The sequence below is a fragment of the Colletotrichum godetiae genome (assembly GCF_030913485.1).
Source record: "Colletotrichum godetiae strain CBS 193.32 chromosome Unknown BDP55scaffold_8, whole genome shotgun sequence".
Lineage (NCBI taxonomy): Eukaryota > Fungi > Ascomycota > Sordariomycetes > Glomerellales > Glomerellaceae > Colletotrichum > Colletotrichum godetiae.
This window is the reverse complement of record NW_026851256.1, coordinates 925,490-938,945: the sequence shown is the minus strand read 5'-3', so window position 1 is coordinate 938,945 and position 13,456 is coordinate 925,490. Positions and strand designations below refer to the sequence as shown.

The window sequence follows — 13,456 nt, the reverse complement described above, 5'->3', positions numbered from 1 at the left end:
AACTTCACGATACAGTAGCAGTAAGGATCCTTCGGTAGCGATTTTCTACCAGCCCTATTTTTCACCAATGCCGATCGATCTCGTAAAAAAAGAGAAGGTTGTGGCAGAAAAACCAGGGAAAACGTCCCGAACGTGGCGTCAGTCGGACCAATGCCACGATCTCCCCGCAAGACACTAGAACAGATTGATCCTCGGGCTGACTTGGTTCCATGTCACTAGCGTGCGTGTGAGTCCCCAGGCAGAAATTGAAATGGCATTGGCATGGAGGGGAAGTGGAACACGTTTTGTATAAGGCTTTTTACCAGCTTTTGTTGGGACCTCTTGGTAAATGAGGTACCAGCAATCGCCCCCTCTTCGGATGCATGCAGATTGATCGCCCACCGGTCCCAAGCCGGGTCTGGGGAACCTCAGATCCCGGATCCTACAGGCAGAGTAACAAAATCTCGTATCAGGGCGGATGGAGAGGGGTCGCCCTGCGCATCGTACCGAGCATGAGACTGACGTCTATCTGGGTTCATGTCTCAGTTGGGCCTTCTATCAAGTGTAGCCTTTGAGTCGGTGTGGATTTGGGAGGACAAGACATGGTATTTTGCGATAGGGAAGCAAGCACGTCAACAAGGAGAACTCTGAAGTGTTTGCCCACCACCGTGTGAGATCAGGTTACGGGCTTTACCCGAAGTGACAGCATGCCTTGGCATCTCGTGGTAATATGATCAGACTCAGATGCTGTCTGCAAGATCGGCTTCAGCTCCGTTCAGCTAGACGTGCGTCTGACATTTGCATTCGGCGGTCAACAGTCAGATCTCCGGGGCAAGCACCCAATCGTAATCAATTATTTATTGGAAGCATTTTTCATGCAAGGGTTCGAGCGTAACAAGTAAGCTTCAACGTCTTGCGTTCCAATGGAGTCGTCGAGCAATGTCTCACTTTCTCGATAATTTGGAGCTGAGCTTCTAATATGTAGCTACTTTGTACTTTTAGTGACGTTCTCGTTTTCCCAGAGTCACGCCCTCTGGAGGCGTATCCTCGAATAGCCTTTTCATCGATTTCCTTGATTCATCTCATCATTCCTTAGTAGACGAAGTGATGAGACTTATCATGCGGCGGCGCCAGAGGCGCCACACTGATGCTCAAGCTGTCTGACTTACACGCATCACCATCCCAAGGGCCACAATCAGGCTGGCAAACCGTCCCGCTCTTCGGCACCGTCCCGTGCTCGAGATACTCCCGAAGAATCTCGTTCGTGCACTTGCTCTTCGTAGCAATGGCAGCATGACCCACCGATTCCTGGATCACGACAACCGACCCGGGGTGTCCCTCACTCATTTTGTACGCGTTCCTCAACGGAGTCACAGGATCGAGCCGCGAGGACATGAAGAGCAACGGGGCCGCGGGCCGCCCCTCCACAAGCGCTGCGTCGTGCGGCGGCGTCGTGAACGGACCCGTGAAGCGCCACTTGGGGCGGACGAGCCAGCTCGTGCAGGCGAAGCGGATTTGCCCCCAGTAGCCGGCGAAGGTCGGGGACTGGGATTCGAGCTCCGCGACGTAGGCTCTATAGTCGGCGAGAGACATGTTCGAGTTGTCCTCGCCATCGCCGCAGAGGACGGCCTGGCCGCCGTCGCCCCACGAAAGGGGCAGGTCTGTGTTGTTGGGGTGGGTGCAGGCCTGGTCGAGCTTCGGGATCTCGGCGGATGCAGAGTTCAGGAGGGCGGTGTAGTTCCCCTCGATGGCGGCGTTTATTTCGTTGGCAAGCTTGGTGAAGCGGGTGTAGGGCGCGTAGAGCGGGTTTTTGAACGAGAGGATGACATCGTAGCCGGTCAGGATGTTTGTGAGTTTCCCGTCGAGGACCGCAACGGGGGCTTCGTTGAGGTGTTTCACGAGCAGATCAACACGATCTCGAATGTCTTGCCAATTCGTATCCGACGGCCGACTCAGCGCGCATTTCTCCTTAGCTTCAAAGCAAGTCTCGTAAAAGTAGTCGACAAGCTTCTCCGTGTCTTGCAGGTTAGTCTTCCAGCCCTGGTCACACGTGTGTTAGCCGCAAGTGTAGAAGTGAAGTGGAATATGAGTACACCCCTACCCCTGCCATGTAGTCATTTGCGTCTGCGATGCCATCAACAATGAGCCGGCCCACGCGTCCGGGGTACATGGAGGCAAATGCATTGCCGAGAATGCTGCCATAAGAGAAGCCCCAGTACTGAATCCGCGGCACCTCCTTAACCTTCCTGAGCTCCAGCGACTGCTCGGGTTGTGAGGCAGCTTCTTCCTTGCGAAGCTCCTCAATCTTGTCCACCATCTCGACCATGTCGCGGCAGACGGACGCCGTCGTGGCAAATGGGATGATGGAGCCGTTGCCGGGCTTCTCAGTACAGAGCCTGCCGTACCCCTGAATCCTCGCCCACTGCCTCCTCAATGCATCCGGGCTGGCATCAAGCGGTCCGATGGCCAAACGCTGGATGCTGTCCGTGTCTCTTGCGAGTTCATCCTCATAGCAATCGGCCACTGGCGTGGTAAATTGCACGCCGCGCGGGTCCCAGCTAAGCATCTCGTACTTTTTGCTGCCGCCGCTCAGCGTGCGGCGCATGTCGTGGCCATTGCGGAGCAACAGACTCACGCCGGAGCCGCCAGGCCCGCCCGGGTTCGTGAAGACTGTGCCCCCGAATGACGGATCGTCGTCGGGGACGGAGGCGGGGAGCTTGATGATTGCGAGAGCGACAGTGTGCTCATTAGTCTCGTCGAGCCAGTCGAGGGGAACAGAAAGGCGGGCGCATTGGTAGTCGTCATAGCATGGGTGGTATTCCAGCTTGTGTGAGGGCGTGATGGTCTCCCAGTCAAAGTCGGTCATTTTGGGAGGGTCGCGGCCTTTGGCGCTGGCAAGGCCGACGAAACCTGTGATGGCGGCTAGACTGATTGATGACCTCATCGCGTTCGTACTGATCAAGACTGCTACGAAGTAGTTGTTTTGCGATGGTCTTCAGGAGTATCTTGATGCAGAAGAGTTGACGTTGTCGTCAATGGGTGACGGGTGACGGGTGACGGGAAGATGACCTCGGGAAAGTGAAAGCGCGTCGGTCGTGGCTTCCACCATGCGCGTTGCTGCTGCCAATCACTTCGCGCGCTTTCTTTTATCTTCAACTCAAGGATACGGAAAGCGCCGGGCGGCAAGATTGAGTTAAAGATGAATGACTTGAGATGAGGGGAAACTTTCAGGATGAGAATGAGATGAGCAGCCGAACAGCGTTTGCTGCGTCAGCATGGCCTGCCTGTAAGCGCGGCACGCAATGATCCCGTCTTACGCATTTTTGTTCAGCAGAACACCACATACCAGACGCCGCCATGCAGAATAGGGAAGGTGAAAACACACACCGCGATATTGGCGAGATTAGTCGAATCATTTGGACAACTCAGGTGAGAAATAAATATACTATTACAAGTCAAATCCTGTGGAGATACATCGACAATTATGAAAATACCGTGACACCTGCTCCTTGAAATCTCATATATATCCACCCATTACTCCGTAATAACTCACTCATCCGCTCACGCAGTCTCACTCAACATCAAGCTTTCACATACGATGACAGCCGAATGAGCGATGATCCCATCCCGGTGCTGCTCGCCCACTGACGATGAGCATCCTGAATATCCTCGAGCTCCCAAACTTTCTTAATAGGAACGGTAACCTTGCCCTCAGCCACCAGCTCCATCAAGGCCCTCAAATTGGGCTCAAACGTCGCGTCGTCGCGCGTAATGTAGTAGAATTTGGTCCTCTTACCGCAAAACGGCACCATCCCGCGCGCCATAAGCTTCATCGTCGGTAAAATCACAGAGCCATGCTCCGTATCGTCGTTTAGCGAGCGCAGATTGCCGCCGTACCCGACCAGGATACCAGTGGGCGACAGAACCGAAAAGGACTCATCCCAGCTCTCGAACCCGAGGGGATCGAACACGGCGTCCGCCCCGCCGAGCTCCTTCACCGCTTGGATCCAATTCTTGTCCGTGTACACGAACGGATGGGCCCCCTGCTCCCGAGCGGCCGCATGGTTCCGCTCCGATGCCGTGCCGTAGACCTCGGCACCCTGTAGTTGGCATAGTTTCATGAGGGCGTAGCCGACGGCCCCGCTGATGCCGTGGATGAAGACGCGTTGCCCTTTGCTGACTTTGGCGACGTCAAAGACCATAGCGTACGCTGTGTTCCAGTCTAGGATCAGGGCTGTGGCCTGCTGCAGGTCGGTGCCGGCGGGCACTCTGATGAGGTACTTTTCAGGCAGGTTGACCAGCTCTGCTTCGGCGTCGTAAATTGTGAGACAGGCGACGAGGTCGCCCGGTGAGAGCTTGGATGTGCACCCGGGGCCGTTGGTCTTGACGGTGCCGACAAGGCAGTAGCCCGGTGTCAGTGGGGCCTTCTTCTGCATGGGGTACACGCCTTTGCGCATGTTGATGTCGGCGCCTGAGAAGCCGGAGTAGATGGTTGAGACTTGGACGTGGTTGGCCGGGGGCGACTCGATCGTGTCTTGGATGATTTGAACCTTGGAGACGTCGCCAAACTCCGTGATGACGGCCTTGCGGATGGTGGTTGCAGACATACTGGATACGACTGCCTGGGATGGAAGCTGATTTGAAAAGGTTTGGAATGTGATGAATGTCTTTATTGATGATCTTGTAGTCTTGTTTCTAAGATCACAACTTCTGGCCGTTCCCTCATTCATTACTTATACTGGATCTTCATCATCTCTAGCCGTTATGAAAATACGCTTCCTAGGCTACATCTTTCGCAATGCGACTCGGCGCCGTGAGATTGAGGGCTGGCGTCGCGGATGACGCCTCATGGGGGTCTGTTGTGCCGACATCTTCACCAAGCGGCCGTTGCTCCCCCCACTAAGGGCGCCACGGTGAGCTTGATTTCACCGCTCGACGGAGCAACTCCAGCAAGATGCGTATGTGGCCTGGAGATTCATGCGACAGTACGATTGGAGGCTGGTGCGAAGGATGAGAAGGCTTGCTGCAGGGAGGGCTTCTCAGAGAGGAGTTGTGCCGACCAACAGCGCTAATACCCTATTTAGCTTTCGTACGTTTCACTGGCGCATCCTTCGCGAGTGTCGCTCTCGCTCGGGCTGACATTGGACCGCCTCGCTCCCCTCGCTCTTACGCGGCGCCACAGGAGACGGAGGGACTCGCCTTTGCTGGATACAGTCATGTCTTACCAGGGGTAGCAAGCCACAACGGATCGGAGCAATGTGTTGCTGCCCTCTATGGGAGCAAGTCTGACTATGGCCTCTGACGCTGACAAGCGTCAACGTTTATGCTCACTCAGCCTCAGCATCCATACAATTCAAGCCACATGGCAATGTTGGATGAGCTGCTAAATCCCCCGTTTCATAATGTTTTCTCCTGGATGCCGCGTGCATGAAGCTGACAGATACCACATAAGCTCCAATCAACCACCAACACGCCAGAGGCATGATGCTCCACGGCGCATATCTCAACTCGCAGCTGCTACTGGACTTTTATTTTGACCGGATCACCCAAACACCAGCTACCATGGTGCTGAGTCGAGGTAGATGAATTTCACTCATTTTGTAGTTGCAAAGCTTAGCGTTGATGGTATATGCAAATGTCGCAGAAGATTTCCAGCCGGGCTCCGTTTGAGCTCCTTCTCCAGGAGAACCTGTTGAAATCACGGAGCCGCTGCAACTGAATCCTGTCATCGTCAACATAAAATGAGCACATGCATATTCACATGACAGGCGGCGAGGAGCAAGATGTTACTTCATAAGAGTGTGATATTGAAAAAGATTACTTGTCGGGTCCCCCTTTCTGGAGGCCGGCCCATGCGATTAAGTACATTTATCGAGTCCAACCAAGGAAGATTGAAACACATTGGTTTTAGCAGGTCCTGGACATGCGGATAAGGGGTATGATGAGTCCGCAATGCCTGGTCCCTGCCGAATGGCTAGAAACACATGACGAGAATTTGGTCCATACGGACTTTGGGTTGTCCCAGGGTGATCAAAGGTAGAACGATTTCGTTTAGAAGACGTTGCCCTTGGTCTGGGTACCCTTCTCGCTCTCGACCTTCTTGATGTTGATGTGCTTCCAGAGGAGGATGGAGCCGAGGCAGAGGGGAACCAAGCAGGAACCAGCAATGACCATCTTGTGCTGCACATCAGCGTACGCGGCAACAATGGCGTCGCGAATGGGGTCGCCGTCCTCGAAGGACATCTGGATCGTGACGTCGCCGAAGATCTCGGCGGTCCTGTTCTTGGCGTAGTCGGGGAGGTTGTTGTACAGCTCCTTGGGCATGATGTTGTTCCACAGGCCACCGGCGATGGCGAAACCAATGGAAGAGCCGATACCACCGAACAGAGAGTAGATGGCCATGGCGGAGGCGATCTCCTGGTGGGTGACGACGGCCATGACGGCGATCTGACCGCAGGCGGCGAAGAGACCGGTACCGATACCGTTGAGCATCTGCATGACGACCAGGGCACCAACGGGGGTGCTGGGCTTACGGAGGGGAATCAGGAGAGCGGTACCCAGAAGCATGAAGGGAACACCAGCGAGCGCGGTGTACTTGTAGTCACCAGTCCATCTAATGATCAGTCCGTAGACGGGACCGAAGAAAGAGGAGGTGAGAGAGAAGGCGTTCAGGATGTATCCGGCGTAGGTAATGCTCTGTCTGTGGACGACCAGAAGGTAAGACTGGTAGTAGGTATCCCAGGTGAAGATGGAGATGAACATGATTCCGTAAAGGAGGAAGGCACCAATCAGAGTCGGCTCCTTGAGATACTTGTAGTCGATGAAGCTGACAGGGGCGAGGTACTTCTCCCAGACGTAGATGATTGGGATGAGGACGACTCCGATAACCTCCATGGCAATGATGTAGCCGGTCTTCCATCCGTTAGGGGCGTAGGAGACGATGTTGAAGGGCAGCATAATCATGGAGAACATGCCGATGATGAGGACGATACACATGACTGTTGGGAAAAAAAATTGTTAGCGCCTAGTTTCGCGAATTGTCCAATCATTAGGAACGGAAAACTTACTATCGAACTGAATTAAGTAGTAAATGAAGCCCTGGAGGTAAGAGCGATCGTTGGACTTAGCCTTGGCCAAGAGACCAGCCTTCTCAGCCTTGCGCTGCATGAGCAGCATGATGGTCAGGGCGGGAATGCAGACACCAGCAAGAATGATGGCGAAGGCACCGAAGGCCCAGCGGAAGTTAAGGTTGGTGTAGAAGAGGTCGGCGATCTTGGGGCCGGCGAAGGTGACGGCAATGGTAGGGGTACCGTTGATACCGAACATGATCATACGGTTTTGCAGGGAAGTCATATCGGCGATCATGATGTCAATGACGAACAGCATACCAAAGTGACCGACGTAGTAGATGGTGTGGGCGGCAACGTAGGTCTCCATGTTCTTGCAGGTAGCCTTCATGATCATACCAATGACGGAGCACAGGATCATGATGGCGAAACCCTCAGAACGTCCCCAAACGTCGATGATCTTGGCAATGACCAGCTGGCAGCATCCTGACAGGATAGTAGCGAAGATACTGACGATGGCCAGGAGACCGTGCTTTCCGAAGGAGGATGTGACGAAGGCGTTCAGGGAGCCCTGAACGGACTGCAGAAGTAAATCGGCGAAGGAGACGAGGTAGAGCCTTTTCGAATCGAAGATGTCAGTGGTTTGCTTCGGAGACATTCTAGAATGCCTAGCTGCGCATTGGGGAAAACTTACAAGCAGAACATGATGATCATGGTCTTCTTGGTCCAGACAGAGGTGATGGCTCTGACACGCTGAACACCACCCTGGAAGTTCTCGCTCTCGGCGTCAGACTCCTGCTTGGTGTCATGGTTGACCTCCTGGACGCCATTGTCGTAGGCAATGTTCTTCTCATAGTCGACGCCCGCCTCTGTGCGGTGGGCCGCATTCTGCGGCTCGATGATGGTAGCCATTGTTGATTATCGGTCGCAAGAGAAGGCGACGAGGTGCCACAGTGAAAAACCCAACGAACAGGGTTTTCAAGAGGGTGGAAATGGGGAAGCTGTTGGCAAGAAGGAATAGTATATTGAAGGCGAATGCCTGTTGACCTTGCTTGAAGAACCAAGAGGAAGAAGGAGAAAACTCAGATCGAGGACACGAGGTTCTATGCGGGCCTTTGTATATTGCGCAGATGGACCCCCAGTTCCAACATCCATGAAAATCTCCAGCCGATGTCGCCCAATCTTTGCCTTTATCAGATGATCAGATTAGATGGCAAGGGGCGAATCAAACCTTGGGGCCCATCGGAGGTATGGTTAGGTTCGTGCTAGCGTAGTGGGATCGCCCAGGCCGGACAGCTCTAGGTCGGAGGCCGCGTAGCTGGCTAGGCCCTCATTGCGACTCCGTCCTGTGGAATGCCCAGGTGAATGGATCGTTATGGATGGGCGGTTTAGACCGGAAAGTGAAGGGATCAGCGAATCCGTTGGTTCAGCGGCCATCATTAGCAGCAAAACTTCGAGAAGAAAAGTGGCGTGAAAGGGTGTGAAGGCCCTGAAGCAGGTGGAAGGGTCTGTCTCTGCAACTCTGGTATTCGGAGGGCTCCATGATCCATCGTGTCTGGTCGGGCCGCCAACGTGGTGGTGGGGGTGGAGCGAGTGGTTTCTGGTTCCTGGTCACTCACATCTCACCAGAATATCTCCAAGTCTCCAATTGCTACAGCCTACTTGTGACTTGCTGCTGCATGTGGCCGCCGTGTTCCAAGGACGACGTTGCAACAAGTGGATGCGCGGGAGTAACCCTCCTCTCCAGATGCCATCTCCAGCCTGCTTCACATGCCTTGGGAGCTTGTACGCACCCTCCACGAAGCTCTTCGTGCTGTGAATGCTTGAGCCGTCGAACGCCTCCCGAACAGCTTGCCAGTCCAGTACCCGTCCCATCTTACCGCGAGGCAAGCTTCTCTAGCTAATAGCTCTCTCGATTTTCTTCAGGTTTGCGGCACAGCCGTTGGTGGCAGAAAAGGTTTTCTTTTTTCCCTCAACACTTGGCAGTGCAGGGAGCATCGCTGAAAATATGGGTGCAAAAAACCATACCAAGCAAGGGACCATCTCCCACATATCCGTAAGCTAAGCCAAACCCCCACTTTCAAGCGGGCTCATTATCCCTGAACGATCGAATGGTCATATCCCGTCGGTCAGTGCTGGAGTGACACCACAAGGATCCTTGCAGAAGTAGTCTGTCACCTCAATGTGGCCAATCAATAGCTGTTCCCGTGAAGAGAAATCCAAAAACTCGGCGCCATCCATGCAAACAAGGTGTGCCAGGACGCACATCGCGGCAAGTGGGATCGAGCAGTGAGCAGTGCGAGCCAAGGCGGTGATGGTGTCCTCGGTCTCACTCTGTTTTTTTTTCGCCTCCTGCCCGTCTAACCATCTGTCTAGGTAGTGATGAGCACCCATAGTGGACTAGATTCGAAAACGAGGCCCTATGGGACCATGCGATGATCTGCTGGTGTCTTGGTCCGTAGGCTTGGCTTTTTCCCGGAGGGAAGGTTATCATGTACCTCGGGCCACATCAGGGCCATTCCGCCGATCACGGGCCACGGTCGGCGAGGAACGGGAACGGCTGCTGCGTCCGACTTATTGCCAGGACTCCGGCATGATGAGCCGTTAATTGCTGTGCCGTTATCCATCTCGAGTGAACCCCCAATCGTCGAGTCATAGAGGACATCGTGATGGTGGGTTGAGTGCAGCTGACGTGGCGCGTTATGTGTCTGAAATCTCTGGTGTGGCTGTTCAGTTGGTCTGAGTTATTTCGAACTACGCTTTCAATAAAACGGAATTTTCTATGTGTCAAAAAGGCTGGTTGGCGCCAAAGCGACACGAAAAAGTCTCCACGATCGGACATCGTCGCGGACGACAAGCGATATTGAGTCTCTCAGCCGTCAATGCAAAACCTGAACGCCAACAGGGGCGCGCTGACCGACCAGGACAATTGCCCAAATGCTCACTGGCCCGTATCGATAGCGGCGGCAGTTCTCGACTGACACCTGAGCGATGTGGGTTTATGGAAACGTCCTTCGACAGGTCAGAAGTACGAACCAACCGAGCAAGGTACTGGAAAGGGAAAATACCCCGAACGGCCAGTCCCCGAAAAAAGACTCATAGAACACGACAAGAAAAGCTGAGTTTCCAGGCATTCTTGGCCGAATCCGACTCAGAAGGAAAGGAAAACTCATTTAGTATTGCCACAAGCGCCCCAGGCGGTTGTCTCGTAACTTCAACTATGACTGGATCGGAGGTAATGTACATCGCCGTCAAATGTCGGTGTTATCACGACCTGCTCCGAGGGAAAGTCCTCACGAGCCCACTGACTCAAGGGAACAAAGACGGCACAGCACCCCGACTTGACAACCATCGAAATCATCTTTCAGTCTCACACGCCAGACCATTACGACGCTGGGTCAAAACGATTTTCGAGAAGCCGCAATAGACGAGTTGCAGACGACAATTTCGAGTTGCTCAGTGATGGTTCGACTGCTCTCCTAGACTTGGACCGTCAGCCCGCGACAATTGCAAACCCTCTCGCTTAGACTTTCCACGCTCTCGGCTGAACTACAACGAACGAGGTCCAACAACGAATAGGCGTGTCAATCCGAATCGAGCTCCGCCAAGGGGCATCTAGTCCATTTTCAACTTCCCAGCCGCAAACTTTCAGCCGGTCATCTAACAGCAGGTTGCAGCGCCGCAATTTTTGGTCTCCTCAACATTGATCATGTCGAGCAGATTTCTAGACCGTCCATCAACGTCTCTGACATTGTCGAAGCACGACCGGATAACGATGGCTTTCCTCGGAGTTCCGGATGGAAAACACCTATCGGCAACCGTCAGCATTTGGATGAGCCCCAGTCTGGAAAGCCATTGTTCATTGACCCTGGATTATGTCTTGCTTGAAATTCACTAACGCAAGCAAAAAACTAAGCCTTGCTCGGGGAAGGAACTCATTGTGAATTCCAAGTTGCGTAGTCTTGTTGAAGTGAAAATTTGTCTTATCTCTTGCCAAAGTCCTTTTTCCAACTCCTCGAGAGAAAGCCACAGCCACCAATTTGCAGTCCTACTGGGTGTATCATCTCAGAATCGAACAAAGCGTACCTGCCAACCTAGCTCCGTTCCTCGTCCTGATTCCATGAATAAGAAAATTTTCACGATGCAACTAGGTCTCCCAGCACATACAGAGACGGAGAGGCAAGATAGTACGGACTTGGGGCTTATTGTACACGCCGAGAGACCAATCGCTGGAAAGATCACGTCAACAACATCTCGGCCGAGAAGAAGACGAACGACGTTATACCAAAATTGTCAAGAATTATAGCCTTTTCTATCATATGGACATCAAAGAGTTACTAGTAGGGTACTGTGGGAAGTTTGGTATTGGTATTTGGAGTACCTGATCAAACAGGGTTTGCTCTAAGCATAAGTCGCTGGACCATTCGTAGAAGTTCTGAGTTCACCATGCCTTTGGCAACTTCAGTATGGTGACGACCGCAGTCTGCTATGCTCGATGCTGGGAAGAGCCTAGGTCCAAGCATGAAATGCCTGGTACTAGTGTAGGGGGCACATGCATTCTCGACAGATTTCGAAACATGGCAGATGTTCAAAGCGAGATAACGAACTGATTAAACCTTCAAGAGTTACTCAACTTGATGAAAGATCATGATCTGTAACTTCGAACAGCCGTGCCTCTCGGAATTATCGCGATCTGAAAATATTTTTTTGCAGAACCTTTGATGAAGCCAATAAGAGCCGAGAGACATCTTGAACCAAAGTCCCGATGGGCTACCAAAGTACAGCCTAGATCGGAACCGCAGTACGCAGGGACCTGCAAGGCTCGCAGCAGCAGGATCAGAGCCAACTTCCCTCTCGCCTAATTTTTCTTGGCATCTGCTGTTAGTGAATAAGTGAGCCTACTACTAAATTACTAATAGCCGAAAACTCTTTACCTCCCATTGCCGGAGCCTATATCCGTAATAGCCTTATAGCCGCCGTCGGGTACCGGACTAATATCGGCCAATTAAGCCGACCCTAAATTAGGCTCCGGGATACCTCTAGAGCCGAACCCTACCTTAAGAGCTAAGCGACGCCGCAATACCGAGGCATAGCTAACCCGGCCTAGCTTAACGGGAAGCTAGTTTAATATTATTACCGACGCCCCTATTTTGGCCGAGGGGCCTATAGCTTCTACCGTATTTATTCCGAGCGGATCTATTATAAGGTCTATCTTAATAACCTTTATAAAAGAAGCTAGATAATATGAGGTACGGAAAGACGTTTTTTTAATTATTATATAGTCCGTCGATAACGTTATTATTAACTTTAACGGTTTTAGAAAGTAGATTACGAAAGAAGCTATTACCTATATTATTTAAACTTTTAAGAGACTAATTAATTATAAGATAAGCCTAATAGCGGCCTGGAATTAGGCGGCTATTATCGCACCGATAGTAGGTAACACTATTGCGGCGACCCGGAGCGGCTAGAGCTATTAAAGCTCTACCTACCCGAAGGCTATACTCCCTACCAAGGATCAGCCATAGGCGTAGCTAAAGGAGGACTTCTATATCTTTACCCATATCCCGGAAGAAAGCTTAGTAGCCGTTTGGAAGATCGTACCGTTTATTATATAATAGATCGTTTATAAGGCTATTAGCCTAGGGCTAGTAGACCTTCTTTACGTTTATTATATTAGTATAGGTTACTCTTTAAAGCTATAAAATAAATAAATATAAAAAAGACTATTTATAAGTAAGGTAAAGTTAGCAGAATACCTCGGTGCCTACTAGGTCGAGATACCTATTAAGTAGTATATTTACGTTATACCGCGATACCTAATAAAACTATATAATATTAGCGGGGACGTCCTGGACCTAGCTATACTTGTTAAAGATAAGGTCTTTGTATAGATAGGATAGAAGCCTATCCTTGCTCGACCGTCCTGCCTTAGGCCTAACTTAATTACGAACGAAATATTTTAGCTTATATTATTAATATTAGAGGTTACGCCCTTTAGGCTCTTTAACCAAAGCGGCAGATCTCTGCCCGTTAAGAAACGAAGGACGCTTATCTAATACGACCCTAGCTACTAGGGCTACTACTTTAACCGGTTCTATAGATAATAACCGATTTATAGTAACTACGGAAGACCTTCCGATTTATATAAAACGGGACCCTATATAGCTAGGCCCTAATATGCTAACTGCTATAGCCCTTTTTAAGCTAGCTATATAGACTACTTAGCGAGGCCTTCGGCCGTAAACGGTATCGTCTCCCTTCCTAATTAAAAAGAGTAGGCTCGGATCTAGAAGGCCGGTTAAAAAATATTAGATATTCTATATAAGGCTATTCGATCTGATAGTAGCTAGGAGGCGGTAAGTATCCCTACCTCTATTAACTAGAACTAGTAACCCGGCACTAAGTAT

General features: G+C 51.7%; 4 protein-coding genes across 4 annotated transcripts; 1 reads left to right on the top strand and 3 right to left on the bottom strand.

The window, feature by feature from the left end:
* Positions 1–1,071: 1,071 nt before the first annotated feature.
* BDP55DRAFT_725740 (TAP-like protein-domain-containing protein) lies at positions 1,072–2,923 on the bottom strand (the record flags this gene model as incomplete). The annotated part of the gene is made up of 2 exons (XM_060579047.1): positions 1,072–2,019; positions 2,081–2,923. The coding sequence occupies 2 exons, from the start codon at positions 2,921–2,923 to the stop codon at positions 1,072–1,074; spliced, it is 1,791 nt and encodes a 596-aa protein (XP_060433285.1).
* A 637-nt stretch (positions 2,924–3,560) lies between these two features.
* BDP55DRAFT_725739 (zinc-binding dehydrogenase) lies at positions 3,561–4,586 on the bottom strand (the record flags this gene model as incomplete). Its single annotated transcript, XM_060579046.1, has 1 exon — positions 3,561–4,586. One exon carries the CDS (start codon positions 4,584–4,586, stop codon positions 3,561–3,563), a length of 1,026 nt encoding a protein of 341 aa, XP_060433284.1.
* Positions 4,587–6,030: 1,444 nt separating this feature from the next.
* BDP55DRAFT_691684 (putative transporter) lies at positions 6,031–7,958 on the bottom strand (the record flags this gene model as incomplete). Its single annotated transcript, XM_060577009.1, has 3 exons — positions 6,031–6,977; positions 7,047–7,663; positions 7,741–7,958. The coding sequence occupies 3 exons, from the start codon at positions 7,956–7,958 to the stop codon at positions 6,031–6,033; spliced, it is 1,782 nt and encodes a 593-aa protein (XP_060433283.1).
* A 1,676-nt stretch (positions 7,959–9,634) lies between these two features.
* BDP55DRAFT_411963 (uncharacterized protein) lies at positions 9,635–10,895 on the top strand. The gene is made up of 3 exons (XM_060567377.1): positions 9,635–10,281; positions 10,370–10,716; positions 10,767–10,895. Exons 1-2 carry the CDS (start codon positions 9,829–9,831, stop codon positions 10,571–10,573), a joined length of 657 nt encoding a protein of 218 aa, XP_060433282.1. The 5' UTR covers positions 9,635–9,828; the 3' UTR covers positions 10,574–10,716; positions 10,767–10,895.
* The last annotated feature ends 2,561 nt before the right edge of the window (positions 10,896–13,456 follow it).

Bases quoted from the DNA above. Each gene is read 5' to 3' on its own strand.
- BDP55DRAFT_411963 (XM_060567377.1), top strand. From the start codon at position 9,829: ATGTGTCAAAAAGGCTGGTTGGCGCCAAAGCGACACGAAAAAGTCTCC. The intron at 10,282-10,369 runs GTAATGTACATC...AAGGGAACAAAG, and splicing joins CAACTATGACTGGATCGGAG to ACGGCACAGCACCCCGACTT.